We start from the raw sequence: 15,661 nt of genomic DNA, 5'->3' as shown, positions 1-15,661 counted from the left end.
TTCCATTTTATCAGCGAGATAGTCGGGTCAGAGATAAGAAGTACAATGGCAGGTTTTAAGTGGAATCATTTCTGCAGTTATCGTTTAAGTTGACATTTCATGGTCGGGATGAATCATGTGTGAAGTAACACATGATTTTTAAATTATAGTTAACATCAAACTTTCTTAACGAAGTGAAGAGAGCAACCTTGAACAAATATACTGAGAGGACAATACGGTACAGCTGAGATCTCAGAATTCGCCGCAAAACAAAATCAAAAAATAAATAATTCCTTTAATCTTGTTCATGATTCGACAACAGGGTCAGGGAGATATTTAACAAACTAGTTTCTGTGTGCAACAGGATGATTCAAATTCAAATTTATTCAATTCAAAAAACTTTATTTGTCCCCGGGGGGCAATTCAGGGCACACAGAGCAGCAAAATAACGACAGTGCAACTATACAAAGACATTTTAACCTAACAACAAGAATAAAGTGTAAAAGAAGAATAAGTGTCAGGATGTTAGTGTGTTAGTACAGGTTAGAATAAGTGTCAGGATGTTAGTGTGTTAGTACAGGTTAGAATAAGTGTCAGGATGTTAGTGTGTTAGTACAGGTTAGAATAAGTGTCAGGATGTTAGTGTGTTAGTACAGGTTAGAATAAGTGTCAGGATGTTAGTGTGTTAGTACAGGTAGAATAAGTGTCAGGATGTTAGTGTGTTAGTACAGGTAGAATAAGTGTCAGGATGTTAGTGTGTTAGTACAGGTAGAATAAGTGTCAGGATGTTAGTGTGTTAGTACAGGTAGAGTAAGTGTCAGGATGTTAGTGTGTTAGTACAGGTAGAATAAGTGTCAGGATGTTAGTGTGTTAGTACAGGTAGAATAAGTGTCAGGATGTTAGTGTGTTAGTACAGGTAGAATAAGTGTCAGGATGTTAGTGTGTTAGTACAGGTAGAGTAAGTGTCAGGATGTTAGTGTGTTAGTACAGGTAGAATAAGTGTCAGGATGTTAGTGTGTTAGTACAGGTTAGAATAAGTGTCAGGATGTTAGTGTGTTAGTACGGGTTAGAATAAGTGTGTAAGTGTGTTAGTACAGGTAGAATAAGTGTCAGGATGTTAGTGTGTTAGTACAGGTTAGAATAAGTGTCAGGTTAGTGTGTTAGTACAGGTAGAATAAGTGTCAGGATGTTAGTGTGTTAGTACAGGTAGAATAAGTGTCAGGATGTTAGTGTGTTAGTACAGGTAGAATAAGTGTCAGGATGTTAGTGTGTTAGTACAGGTAGAGTAAGTGTCAGGATGTTAGTGTGTTAGTACAGGTAGAATAAGTGTCAGGATGTTAGTGTGTTAGTACAGGTAGAGTAAGTGTCAGGATGTTAGTGTGTTAGTACAGGTTAGAATAAGTGTCAGGATGTTAGTGTGTTAGTACAGGTTAGAATAAGTGTCAGGATGTTAGTGTGTTAGTACAGGTTAGAATAAGTGTGTTAGTGTGTTAGTACAGGTTAGAATAAGTGTCAGGATGTTAGTGTGTTAGTACAGGTTAGAATAAGTGTCAGGATGTTAGTGTGTTAGTACAGGTTAGAATAAGTGTCAGGATGTTAGTGTGTGAGTACAGGTAGAATAAGTGTCAGGATGTTAGTGTGTTAGTACAGGTAGAGTAAGTGTCAGGATGTTAGTGTGTTAGTACAGGTAGAATAAGTGTCAGGATGTTAGTGTGTTAGTACAGGTAGAATAAGTGTCAGGATGTTAGTGTGTTAGTACAGGTAGAGTAAGTGTCAGGATGTTAGTGTGTTAGTACAGGTTAGAATAAGTGTCAGGATGTTAGTGTGTTAGTACAGGTTAGAATAAGTGTCAGGATGTTAGTGTGTTAGTACAGGTTAGAATAAGTGTCAGGATGTTAGTGTGTTAGTACAGGTTAGAATAAGTATCAGGATGTTAGTGTGTTAGTACAGGTAGAATAAGTGTCAGGATGTTAGTGTGTTAGTACAGGTAGAATAAGTGTCAGGATGTTAGTGTGTTAGTACAGGTAGAACAAGTGTGTTAGTGTGTTAGTACAGGTAGAATAAGTGTGTTAGTGTGTTAGTACAGGTAGAATAAGTGTCAGGATGTTAGTGTGTTAGTACAGGTAGAATAAGTGTCAGGGTGTTAGTGTGTTAGTACAGGTAGAATAAGTGTCAGGATGTTAGTGTGTTAGTACAGGTAGAATAAGTGTCAGGATGTTAGTGTGTTAGTACAGGTAGAATAAGTGTCAGGATGTTAGTGTGTTAGTACAGGTAGAATAAGTGTCAGGATGTTAGTGTGTTAGTACAGGTAGAATAAGTGTCAGGATGTTAGTGTGTTAGTACAGGTAGAGTAAGTGTCAGGATGTTAGTGTGTTAGTACAGGTAGAATAAGTGTCAGGATGTTAGTGTGTTAGTACAGGTTAGAATAAGTGTCAGGATGTTAGTGTGTTAGTACAGGTAGAATAAGTGTCAGGATGTTAGTGTGTTAGTACAGGTAGAATAAGTGTCAGGATGTTAGTGTGTTAGTACAGGTAGAGTAAGTGTCAGGATGTTAGTGTGTTAGTACAGGTGAGAATAAGTGTCAGGATGTTAGTGTGTTAGTACAGGTTAGAATAAGTGTCAGGATGTTAGTGTGTTAGTACAGGTAGAATAAGTGTCAGGATGTTAGTGTGTTAGTACAGGTAGAGTAAGTGTCAGGATGTTAGTGTGTTAGTACAGGTAGAATAAGTGTCAGGATGTTAGTGTGTTAGTACAGGTAGAATAAGTGTCAGGATGTTAGTGTGTTAGTACAGGTAGAGTAAGTGTCAGGATGTTAGTGTGTTAGTACAGGTAGAATAAGTGTCAGGATGTTAGTGTCTTAGTACAGGTAGAATAAGTGTCAGGATGTTAGTGTGTTAGTACAGGTTAGAATAAGTGTCAGGGTGTTAGTGTGTTAGTACAGGTTAGATACGGAGGACAACGTCGGCGTGAGATGTAGAAAGACATGCGTGTATCAGATGTAAGCAGACATGTGAACGGGTGTATATGATGTAAACAATGTAAACATGCAGTAGACTGTTGAAACAGGTGTAAACAGAACTGTAGTGCAGAAAAGATGTAAGTGGACAGTGATAGGTTTCAGATGAGGTCAGACATGATACATATGTGTAATGAGCAGACATAAACAGAACTATAGTGCAGTAATAGAGTATAAATATAATATATAACTATAAGCTATGTGCAGATAATAAATACTAAAGTGATAGTGGTGCATGGCAGGAAAACAGCAGTCTAAGTATATGCTAGGAAATAATAAAAAAGATAATTAAACATGCATCTTGAATTATCTCGAGACTATTTCTTGTCTCTGCTACTTAAATACCAAACTGAACTTTACTGAATAGACAGAAAATATGAAATCAATCTTTAGTTTTCTTAAGCTCTGAAAGTCTGCGCGAGTTTTAGTTTAAAGCTTGAACATACAAACCACCAGTACGGTTTATGATGTTCCCTCCCTCACTGTGCTGAAAACAAAGGCTCATCACTGCTCATATGTTGACTAACTCTGCAACAAAGCTTCCTACTGGCTTAAAGCTTTAAACGCAGAGCACCAATGCATGTCACCATCACTCCTGGGGAAACTGTAGCAGAGCTGTAGATGCTTTATGGATTCTGCTCCATCGGACTGCGCTACAGTTTAAGACAGTCCGGGATGTAAAAAGCGTTTCGGACTCAACGATTGTAGATCTAAGGGAAAACGAGGCTTGCGACTGATGCCCGTGTGTCATTCATTATCACGCTCTCACCCGCAGACATCCTGGCTGGTTTGTTGATGCATTTCAGGGTCATTTAGGGTCAGATCTGCTCGCAGGTCTGACCGAACGCTTGAATCACAACCACGCAGAATTTGAATCGCACTTCAAATTTGCCGCATTTTAAGTTAAGACCATGACTGTGATGAGTTTTATACAGTAGACTAGATCTTTGTTTTTAAGCACCAAAGGTGTTGCCGGACACTGAAACACCTGTTCCTCAGTCATGGGGCCTTGCTGTTTGCTGATCATTCACACTCACGTGTTCTCTCCTCCTGATGTTTTTGGCGTCTCTCTCGTCTCTTGCAGCCGCGGGAGAAAGGCCGAATGCGCTTCCACAAGCTGCAGAATGTGCAGATCGCCCTGGACTTTCTCAAACACAGACAGGTCAGAAAACAATTTTAATTCACATTTAGATGAAAGGAGCATTTAGTTTTTTTTGTTTTCTTGCTTAAACCTAAAGTTGTATTGGTATCCATGCATCTTTCAGGTCAAACTGGTCAACATCAGGAATGATGACATTGCAGATGGAAACCCCAAGCTAACCCTGGGGCTGATATGGACCATCATCCTTCACTTCCAGGTAATGTTGCACACTTTAAAGGGCTAATTTTGCTTTTATTATAAAATGCTGTTATTACGGGAAACCAGACAAATCAGTCAAGCTGGCGCGTTTAAGGAGCTGACTGACAGAGGAGCATCATACTAGACGTAGTAGTAGTTAGAACGTAATTGTTTGTAGGTCACGTTTCGTTGCTGTGATTAGTTGTAGGTCATGTTTCGTTGCTGTGTTTAGTTGTAGGTCATGTTTCGTTGCTGTGTTTAGTTGTAGGTCATGTTTCGTTGCTGTGTTTAGTTGTAGGTCATGTTTCGTTGCTGTGATTAGTTGTAGGTCGTGTTTAGTTGCTCGGATTGGTTGTAGGTCTATCTTATTCGCATTCACAAATTAGTCCGGTGATGCCAGGGTAGTTACTACGGCAGTGGAGTTAGTTAGTTAGTTAGTTAGTTAGTTTAATTAGTTAGTTAGTTAGTTTAATTAGTTAGTTAGTTAGTTACTTACTTACTTACTTACTTAGTTAATTAGTTAGTTAGTTAGTTACTTACTTACTTACTTAGTTAATTAGTTAGTTAGTTAGTTAGTTAGTTAGTTAGTTACTTACTTACTTACTTAGTTAATTAGTTAGTTAGTTAGTTAGTTACTTACTTACTTACTTACTTAGTTAGTTAGTTACTTACTTACTTACTTACTTACTTACTTACTTACTTACTTAGTTAGTTAGTTACTTACTTAGTTAGTTAGTTAGTTAGTTAGTTACTTACTTAGTTAGTTAGTTAGTTAGTTACTTACTTACTTACTTACTTACTTACTTAGTTAGTTATTTATTTAGTTAGTTAGTTAGTTACTTACTTACTTAGTTAGTTAGTTAGTTAGTTACTTACTTAGTTAGTTAGTTAGTTAGTTAGTTACTTACTTACTTAGTTAGTTAGTTAGTTAGTTAGTTAGTTAGTTAGTTAGTTAGTTAGTTAGTTAGTCAGTCAGTTAGTTAGTTAGTTAGTTAGTTACTTAGTTGGACATACAATTATCTATTATTGTCATTATTTAAATTGCATTTACTTTCATGTATTCAGAGTGAACTGGCTAAACTGTTGGGGACAGCTGACTCACATTTCCTGAACTAAATGTGGTGTTTACCTTTTAAACTGCACAATAATCACATAAGATCAAATTCTCCCTTTGTATGAGTACCAGACATTTCATGCGGTTTACTTTCATTACTTGTGATTAGTTTGCTTCCGCAGCACGGTAGGGAAAGTCAGAGTGCCGTTCCCTCTTTTGGGTTCAGTCATCTGCCTCAATTCATCCTGCCGTTGTTGACACAGCCGTTACAGCGCAGTGCAGTCCAACAGTCAATCATTTCCAAATGGACTTTATTGGACGTTTGGCAGCACTTCGGCTCTTATACACAACTACCACAGCTTTTCCTGTCCTTCAGTGCACAAAGACTAAACACTAAAAAAAGATTTTCTTTCATTTTCACTCCGTTTCAGTGTCTTTTTTCTACTCTTTCCTGTGGTTCTGTGCCAATCTGTAGGTTGCCGTTAAATCTAAACAAGGGTGTTCCATTCAAACCAGATCTCAAACATAAACACTATCAAATTGCTTGTACCACCTACTGTGTGGCATCAAAGGCCACATTGCAGGGAAGCATTCGTCAATAGGCAGGTTCCTGATTGGGAGGAGGCGTGTTGGGATATTCTTTTAGCAGATGCTTTGGTAGATTTTGGGAAGAAGAAAGGTGGGCGTACATTTGGGAGGGCCAAAAAAACATATTTGCTACAAGCCGAGGGCCGGACTGGTCCAATGTTTATTAAAACATAATAAAAAGTTGCATATAACCTATTGAACCAAGACCTAACACAGTGTACGTATTATATTTAATGATTAAATGAATAATCCAATATTTTCTTATGGCTCTGTCAGTAATTTCAAGTGAAAACATTTTCAACAGGCAAACAGCAAAAAAGAAAAGGTCCTTCAAAAATAAAACATGTTCCTTAATATCAAGATAAAGACACACAGCTTTGTGAACATGTGCTCTGCCTCCCACCGAGCTTGAAACACCCTGTTCTCATCGTCCACCTTCCGTTTAGCCATTATTGGGGGGGTGCTGAAAGTTGACATCTGCCCTGAATGCTGATGAATAATGAAGCCGAGGCGGCCCACTTGCGGCGCTGCAGTGAGCTCGCGGGCTACCGTTGCATTGTGGGTTATGTATGTAGTTTTGGTGCGTGAAAAACACCAGCAGCTGTGGCCTGGGGGCCGGTTTTAATACTAATCAAATATCATCCCAGGGGCCAAGATAATTCAGCCTTGACTTTGACACCCATGCTATAAAGGGTATGATGGTTATGAATGTGGGATCCCTTTCCCCGTCCTGTGTGACTCAGTTATTCCCATGAGAAAGCTGGAAGGAGACATGTTCGTGACGCTCAGGACTAAAAAAAACTGCAGTGGAAAAACTATAGAAATGATCTCCCAACATTTGGTCCGTGCTTTAAAAGTGAATTATCCTTCGATATCTAACTGAACATGAATCCTGTTCAAGTGATAAAGTAAAAAGCTTCTATGTCGATGCACTTCACAGTCATCAGGCAGCTTTTATTTCTTCATAACAAACCCATAATCTCTTTGTTTTGGCACATCACAGCCATCACAAACAATGGGGAGTTTCCTCTGAGGTCCCCAGGTGTGGTTTACTCACACACAGGTGACCAGCGTGAATAATGGGCCCGCCTCGTGTGAGAGAGGGAGACGCTATTCTCTCGACACTTTTAAAAAGAGGCTGCAAGGGCGGAGGTCCTGTTTTCCATTCAGCTTCTGAGTCACTTCGTGCCCACATGTACGCTGCAGCGCCGGGGTTTCCCTTCTGAAGGGAAAATAGCAGAAGCAAGAATGTCTCCTTTTTTCCATCCTCCGCCCTTTCCTGCAAGAAAAAGAGCGTTTAAGTGAAAATGTTAGTTCTGCCGTGACTCATGAGCATACCGAGAAACACTGAAAATAGTATATTGTGGTAATAAAGGCACACTTGTTCCCGTAAGAGATGGCATTTATTAGGACTAGAATGCAACCTTCGCTTAATGTACAACAGGCAGCTAATTTACAGCAGGTTATCCTCACTTTTACATCTTTTTCTGGTCTTATATCTTAACAAATGTGAGCACATTACACCAATTCTTAAATCATTACACTGGCTGCCTGTACGTCAGAGAATTGATTTCAAAATCCTCCTGCTCACATATAAATCACTACATGGTCTAGGGCCGAGGTATATCACTGATATGCTCCCACTACATAAGCCTTCTACATCACTGAGATCCTCTGGGGCCAATCTGTTAGTGGTTCGCAGAGTAAACTCAAATCAAGGGAAAGCATCTTTCAGTCATTATGCAACAAACAGCTGGAATAAACTTCCTGAAGATGTGAGACTCTCACCCACTCTGACCACTTTTACAACTAGACTGAACACTTTTATGTTCACCTCAGCTTTCTGCTAAATCTTTGCACTTTTAACGTCCGCACTGTTTTTATTATTGTCTCTCTTTGTCTTTCTGTAATGCATTTTAATTCATGACACGTTGTGCTGTGAAGCACTTTGAGTCTGCCTTGTGTATGAAAAGTGCTATACAAATAAAGCTGCCTGGCCTTATATCTGAGTACAAATCACCAAGTATTGATATACAGACTCCAAATCCGAGTTTCAGATATTTTTCTTTTGAACTGTGCAGTTTTCTGCATCAAGACAAGTGAAAATAAAACAAAACACATTAACTTCTTAAAAGGTTTCCTGTGTTTGTTGCAACTTTTTTGTGCATAAGTGTTTTGTAGAGAGCCCCGCCCGCCCATCTGGTGCGCCAAACAGACCAACACAAACACCAAGGACTTTTCATAAGTACCGTTTGCACATGTGATTATAGATACTGCACAGACATCAACTACTGGGCAATGTGTCAACAGAGTGCTTGAATTTACCTTAAAGCACACCTGGACTGATTAAACATGTGGTTTATTGTGGTCGTCTTTCATGCACACAAAAAATAAAGATGCTGTAGGATGTTTTTAGTCGTGTGTTCCTGTGAGTCAGAGCCTCCCAGCTCTTAAAACCGAGGAATTTGCCTGTAGAGGTTCTGGTGGTGCACAGTCCAACGTTGATTCACAGCAGCCAGAGTATTTATTGACATGTTTTGTTTGGAACAGTGTAACTTTGTGCGATTATGGACGTTTTCACTAATATGATTTCTGCTGTGTGGCATATAATAACAGAGCCTTTGTGTTTCTCTCCAGAACAGTGAGTTAAATGCTTCATTTGCCCTTTAAGTAAAAGGGGTGGGCATTATTTTATAGGTTTCAAATGTGACTCATCTCAAATCTGGAATAAATCAGCCCTTCAGTCACATTTAATACAGGAATGTCGAAATAAAAGAAAAGTCCAATGCCAAAAGGACAAAAGTTATTTTATCATGAAAGCATTTAACAGATATAACACTTATGGAAGTTTTCAAGTGCATTCAAACTGAAAAGGATTCATAAAGAAATGAAATGGAAGTTAACCATTGCTGACCAGCTGCTCCGTCTCCTCCTCCAGATCTCAGACATTCAGGTGAACGGTCAGTCGGACGACATGACGGCCAAAGAGAAGTTGCTGCTCTGGTCCCAGAGGATGGTGGAGGGATACCAGGGCCTGCGCTGCGACAACTTCACCACCGGCTGGAGGGACGGCAAGCTCTTCAACGCCATCATACACAAACACAGGTGAGACACGGATCAGCAGACGGGGGTTAGAGCGGGGCCCTGAGGCGACAAGGTTCAGGGGTTTGAGTCACTTCCACTACTATTAATGAAAGTACTTCACCATAAATCTTCACCATAGATTTGATGAAATTAACAGCATTAATATTGTTTGTTTGTTTGTTTTGTTTGGATCCCCTTTAGCTTCAGCGTAGCTAAGCTATTCTTTTTTATGTTGTGACAATACAATTTACACAATCACATTAAGATAGATAGATAGATAACTTTATTTATCCCCGAGGGGAAATTAGGTCATCGTAGCAGCGGTACAGAGCAATCAGAAGTACTAAAAATAAGATAAAATATAAAATACTAAATATTAAACACAATACTCAAATAGTGACAGAATTATAACTGATTCAATTACACAAAAAGCCAAAAACAGACATTAAAAGACTCTGAATTAATCTGTATCTAAAGAATTAGTGATAAGAAAAGCCTGTGCAACCGACTCACTACAGGAACTAACATTAGACACTGGAGTATAATTTCCTTTAAGTGATTTTTTAAAACTATATCGAGCGTTTTGTTGTTTAATATTGTTTGGGAGTAAGTTCCAATCACTCATTGCTCTGAATGTGAAACCAACATTGAAGTGATTTGGCAAAAGGGGCTGAAAATGTATCTTAATAGTGACGAAATGATTATCTAAGAAGGGACGTCATGCTGACGTGTTGCACTGAAGCACTTTTTAAATCATGCAGAAATAAACCTGTAAAGAAAAGCTTGCCTGGGCTTGGGACCATCTAACACCGTAGGACATGAATGTTACACATAAATAGACTTTCTTGTCCTATTTTATGTTGCCGTGTCTTTGGTTATTTATTGCAGTTGGGTCAGAGACAGGAGTTCAAAAATCATCAGTTTTGCAGCAGCACACCTGTCAGGACATATACGTGCATGTGTTTTAGTAAACCAAACATCAGCTAATTCATTTATTACATTACTTATGCAATAATGTAATTTTCTATTCTGCAACTCTGGCAGAAGCAGTTTATTGAGCCATATTTGGGCAAAAGGTTCACAAATCGACAGTGAAAAATCTTTTTTGCAGCAGGAGGAATGGATTTTTAAGGTTGTTATCCTCGCTTTAAACCTTTTTCTGCTGTGAATTCTTCTCATTTGTCATAAAGATCCATTGTAACTTACATAAATTCTCGCTGACCACAGCTGAAACCACAAACACTAAGATTTAAAGCCACATTTTTCTGCAGGAGGTGACCGTTTTATAAACAAACCGGATATTTTGGGTGGAGCATCCCTTTAAGTCTTTGTGTTTGCACGGACAAAAAAAAAAAGAACTGCACAAAAATAGCACGTACAAGCCGAGTTGGCATCATTCGAGAGAGAGAGAGAGAGCGTTTTCTCCGACAGTGTGGGTGTATCACGCTCATTTGAGAACAGGTTGCCCTTGAGGTATGCTCACTGGAGGCTCAGCAGGTTGTAGCAAAACACAGGTACGCTCCGCGCTCTGCCAGAGAGTCTTTCCTGGTGCAGGAGAAGCAGGACGTGCTGAGATTGAACAGCTGCAGCGAGGAGTCTCCGCAATGATCGACTGAAGCAGAAGTCCGACCAGAAACCCACAACAAGAAGAGAATCGGATGTTATCAGGAATGACCAGTGGTTGGAATGAAATCATTCTTCAAACTACTTTAGATTTTTTATTATTTTTTCCAAGAACACTGTTTTTTTTGTTGCTAAAAGCTACAACTTTGACCTTACCCACTTGGAAACCTTTACCGTTGCCGCAATGTTGAGCCTAAAGAGGAAATTTCACTCAAAGAGGCGTCTGAACAGTGCCTCCAGCAGCACGGCGGGCTCGGTCAGTGACCTGGAGGACCGGGTGATCATGCTGTGCGAGGACATCCCCACGGAGAACTCTTTCGACTCTGGCCGAGGCTCCGCCAGCCCGGGAGCTCGCTCCAGTCGAGCTTCTCGGAGCGAGGAGCACCAATCAGCGTCAGAGCCTCGCATCATCCACCTGAGCAGGGACAGACTGTCCTACAGACAGGCCTGCTATGTGGAGCGAGAACCACACAAAGAATACTACATCCAGAGAGTCGTGGAAGTGTATGAAAACTTAATATTTGGTCTAAATTCTGTGTCTTCGAAGTTATCTTTCTCTTTGCTATCTGAGGCATGAGATGCAGCTTGATCCCTTTATGCTCTGAGCTTGTGGCTACATGTTATCAGGCCACAGTTATCTTACAGGCAAAGTGCACTCAAAGGTAACATGTCTTTCTTCTTGGTGCATTAAATGATGATAAGCTTCTCTGACAGTGAGGCCGCTTGTTAATGCTTGCCCTACGCATGATCAAGCTGCCTCCAGCAACGTAAAATATGAAATATGAAACGTTTTTTACCTGGCAGCTGTCAATATGGAATTATCGCCGTCAGGTATATATATTCAATTTAAGGGAAGTCTTGATGGACAGTAAGAGCTGTAACAACCAATTTCCACTCTGTTTGCTGTCTGCAGGCCCACTCTGATCGACATGAGTAAAGTGTACCGACAGTCCAACCAGGAGAATCTGGAGCAGGCCTTTAGCGTAGCAGAGAGAGACCTGGGCGTCACCAGACTGCTGGACCCCGAGGGTGAGAGAAGTCCCATATTCAGTATCACCCTGAACACTTCACTCAGGGAACATTTGAGCTCGTGTGCGTTGTTTTCCTTCAGCTTAAGCACCGTGACATTTACCTCATCGTCTCTCTCTCTCTCTACAGATGTGGATGTGCCCCACCCGGATGAGAAATCCATCATCACATACGTCTCCTCTCTGTACGATGCCATGCCCAGGGTGCCAGACGTTCAGGACGGGGTCAAAGCCAATGTGAGTCTTCCTCTTCCTCATCATCAGTTCATCTTTCTTCCAAATCACTGCGGCAGAGAAAGGAGAAAGGGCTCATACCCTGCAAGTTATATTCTGAATGATCACCTTAATATTTTTATATAGTAGTTTTAACACGGCTGATGCTCTTACCCCATGTCTAGACTGCAAATGCAGTTAAAAGACACTGATTAAATATATCTACATTCTGCAACCTGGGCAGAGTAGAGTGTGTACATAGTCAGCAGAGCAGCACGCCATGCTCTTTTCACTTTGGAAGCAGCTGGGAAGTAAGACACAGGACCTTCTAAGATATTGAGGAGCTCATCTCATCTCATCTTCAGCCTCTTATCCGGGGTCGGGTCGCGGGGGCAATAGCTCCAGCAGGGGACCCCAAACTTCCCTTTCCCGGGCCACATTAACCAGCTCTAACTGGGGGATCCTGAGGCGTTCCCAGGCCAGTGTGGAGATCTAATCTCTCCACCTGGTCCTGGGTCTTCCCCGAGGCCTCCCCCCAGCTGGACGTGCCTGGAACACCTCCCTAGGGAGGCGCCCAGGGTTCATCCTTACTAGATGATCCTGAACCACCTCAACTGGCTCCTTTCAACACAAAGGAGCAGCGGCTCTACTCCGAGTTCCTCACGCATGGCTGAACTTCTCCCCCTCTCTCTAAGGGAGACTCCAGCCACCCTCCTGAGAAAACACATTTCGGCCGCTTGTACCCGCGACCTCGTTCTGTCGGTCCTGACCCAGCTTTCATGACCACAGGTGAGGGTAGGAACGAAGATTGACTGGTAGATCGAGAGCTTTGCCTTCCGGCTCAGCTCTCTTTTCGTCACAACGGTGCGGTACAGCGACTGCAACAGCCCCCAAACTCACGCTCCATTGTCCCCTCTCTCATGAACATGATCCAGAGGTCCTTGAACTCCTTCACTTGGGGTTAGGACTCATTCCCTACCTGGAGTAAGCAATCCACCGGTTTCCTGCTAAGAGCCATGGCCTCAGATTTAGAGGTGCTGATCATCATCCCAGCCGTTTCACACTCGGCTGCGAACAGATTGAGGAGCTGCAGTGTTTTATTCATGGGCAACAACTATAACTCACATTTTACATCTTTTGCCACTAGACAACTTCACTGCCTTCCCTCCGAGTAAGGAGAACAAAGACTTACTCACCTTGATGTATTGCTATCAGCATTATCACCGTGAAACCATAAAGCACGTTGAAGTCAGAATGAAATAACAATTCACGCCTTTAAGTCTTTATAAAGAAGCACAGTATTTGGTTTAAAATCCTTTTTCAAAGACAATATGGAGAAAGGATGAGTCAGGTACCGGCTTCAGAACTCGTGTGAAATAAAAGAAATGTCAGGTCTTGAGTTTACTTGAACCTCTGTCTGTGTCTGTCCTTCAGGAGCTGGAGCTGCGCTGGCAGGAGTATTACGAGGTGGTCACCATGCTGCTGCAGTGGATCAGACACCACATCCTCGTCTTCGAGGAGAGGAAGTTCCCCACCAGCTACGAGGAGATTGAGGTGAGTGGATCTGGGCCTTAAGTCTTAAATAAAGTGTTCGGACTAACAGGAGAATAACTGACGATGAAGTAAACAGTGAGTTTATTAATTCGTTTCCTGATGCGCAGGTTCTTTGGCGTCAGTTCCTGAAGTTTAAGGAAACCGAACTTCCTGCAAAAGAAGCCGACAAGAACCGCTCCAAACACATCTTCAAGTCATTCGAGGTGAGTTTCCTCAGCAGCTCCATAAATCTGCAGCTGTTCACGCTCACGACGTTCTGAAGGATGTGTTTGTGTTGCTGAACAGAGAGTTTTCAATATGTGCTGAAAACCCTTAACGTTAGTAGACGTTATGTTCAAATGCATCACAAAGGGAGGAACAATAGTCCTTTAGTTTAATTTAGTTTATTACGTTTATTTACGTTTCTCTTAATGGGTGAAAGTGATTCTGTTGATGCATCACCACAGATGTATCATTTGAGAGAATCTAAGCAGATATGTTTAACTAAAATATTCTTTATCTGTTTTTTCAATTAGTCAAATTAATTAGAAACTATTTTGATCATTGTTTCAGTAATTTTATAAGGAAAAAAAATTACAATTTCCAGGGTTAAAGCTTCTGAAATGTCTATTTGCTGCTTTTATTTATAATTAATGACAATACTCTGAATATTTTAGGGTTTTTTAGGCTGTTGTTTGGATAAAACAACACATTTTAATATGTTTACTTGGGTTTTTTGGAAATTGCAATGGGCATAATGTATTTTTTTGATATTTTATAAACATTAATTGAGAAATAATAGGGAGAATAATAGATAATGAAACAACGGTTAGGTGCAGTCCTAATCTGAGTCCTATTTCACAGGGTGCAGTTCAGGCCGGTCACGTCAAAGTGCCGCCGGGTTACCATCCCTTTGACGTGGAGAAGGAATGGGGTCGTCTGCACATCGCCATTCTGGAGCGAGAGCGACTCCTCAGGACAGAATTTGAGAGGTAAGTGGGTCACGATCTGAACCTCCACTCATGCTCTGTTGCCAAAGCAAACTCCAGATTTTAGCAAAAACCCACAAGACATTAAGAAATAAAGATCAGAAGTGAGTCATCACCCAACTGCCTACTGTGTGACCACGAGGATGACTCATTTCTGTCAGTAACATAAAACTGAGTTGGCTTTGTGGGGTGGGAAGTAAAAATCATATTAGGGCAAACGCGTGACTGCCGTCCCGTCGCCACAGCAACAGTCTCACAATAATATGGTCATTTGATAGTCAGTTATAAACTTGTGTTTAATCACAAGGTTTTCAGGGCGTGGCTTTTGATTTTGCTTCATCAAGGACTTGAGAAAGCTCTGTGGAGACTTTAATTCTAGTATAGTGGACCTCTGTCGGCTCCATCATGGCTTTCATGCATCAGGGATACGACTTTAAGTATTTGTTCCGCGACAGCATGGAGTGAGTGATTTCATTTTTACACTAGTCTAGTTTAACTCTGTTGTGATTACTTTTACTTGCATTAATCACATCAGACTACGCTAAAAACAAAAAGTATCCTGGAGGCTAATTTTTACTGTCAGTTAAGCTACTTTATCACTTAAGTGCTTTTTGACCTTTGACCCCCCACCCCGCTCTCCCACTGCAGGCTGGAGCGACTTCAGAGGGTCGTCAGTAAGGTCCAGATGGAGTCAGGGGTGTGTGAGGAGCAGCTCAACCAGGTGGAGACTCTGCTGCAGACGGTGAGACACGAACCTTTGAGACAAACCAAATCAATGGTCTTTATCAGTGCGGCCTCAGGCAGAGCTGTAACTTCTCTGTGTCTGCGCTGCAGGACGTGATGATGCTGAGCTCGGGGAGACCTGCGCAGCACACAGCAGAGATGGAGGCAGATCTGGAGAAGGCAGAGGGGATGATCCGCCTCCTCTTCAACGATGTTCAGCTGCTCAAAGATGGACGCCACCTTCAAGCTGAGCAGATGTACCGCAGGTGCAAAAACCTCTTAAACTCTTAGAACAACTTGCCTTTGACATCAGGGCTGCAACTTATCATTATCACTTCTTCTGCTATTCTTTTTTCTTTTTAAATAATCAGTAAGTTCTTAATTTAATAAAATGTAGAGCCCAATTTATCAAATTTTGTCCAGACATTCATTTATAATTATATAAAACAGAGAAAGTAAGAAATTGCTAAAAGTTGTAAAACTGACATTCAC

General features: G+C 41.1%; 1 protein-coding gene across 24 annotated transcripts in view; it reads left to right on the top strand.

Annotated features, from left to right (window-relative positions):
• The window catches only part of pleca (plectin a), a gene marked incomplete at its 5' end in the record, with an annotated part of 119,775 nt that overhangs the window by 81,630 nt on the left and 22,484 nt on the right, over nucleotides 1-15,661 (top strand). For all 24 annotated transcript variants that reach the window (XM_083925428.1, XM_083925427.1, XM_083925421.1 and 21 more), the window contains 10 exons: nucleotides 4,080-4,157; nucleotides 4,261-4,353; nucleotides 8,915-9,081; nucleotides 11,597-11,712; nucleotides 11,842-11,948; nucleotides 13,359-13,478; nucleotides 13,586-13,681; nucleotides 14,322-14,449; nucleotides 15,095-15,188; nucleotides 15,281-15,435. In XM_083925428.1, coding sequence (XP_083781554.1) covers nucleotides 4,080-4,157; nucleotides 4,261-4,353; nucleotides 8,915-9,081; nucleotides 11,597-11,712; nucleotides 11,842-11,948; nucleotides 13,359-13,478; nucleotides 13,586-13,681; nucleotides 14,322-14,449; nucleotides 15,095-15,188; nucleotides 15,281-15,435 — 1,154 coding nt within the window. The remainder of the gene's footprint in view (nucleotides 1-4,079; nucleotides 4,158-4,260; nucleotides 4,354-8,914; nucleotides 9,082-11,596; nucleotides 11,713-11,841; nucleotides 11,949-13,358; nucleotides 13,479-13,585; nucleotides 13,682-14,321; nucleotides 14,450-15,094; nucleotides 15,189-15,280; nucleotides 15,436-15,661) is intronic.

This window comes from Echiichthys vipera (genome assembly GCF_963691815.1).
Source record: "Echiichthys vipera genome assembly, chromosome: 13".
NCBI lineage: Eukaryota > Metazoa > Chordata > Actinopteri > Perciformes > Trachinidae > Echiichthys > Echiichthys vipera.
Note: the sequence above shows the minus strand (reverse complement) of the source record. Positions and strands in the feature narration are given on the sequence as shown.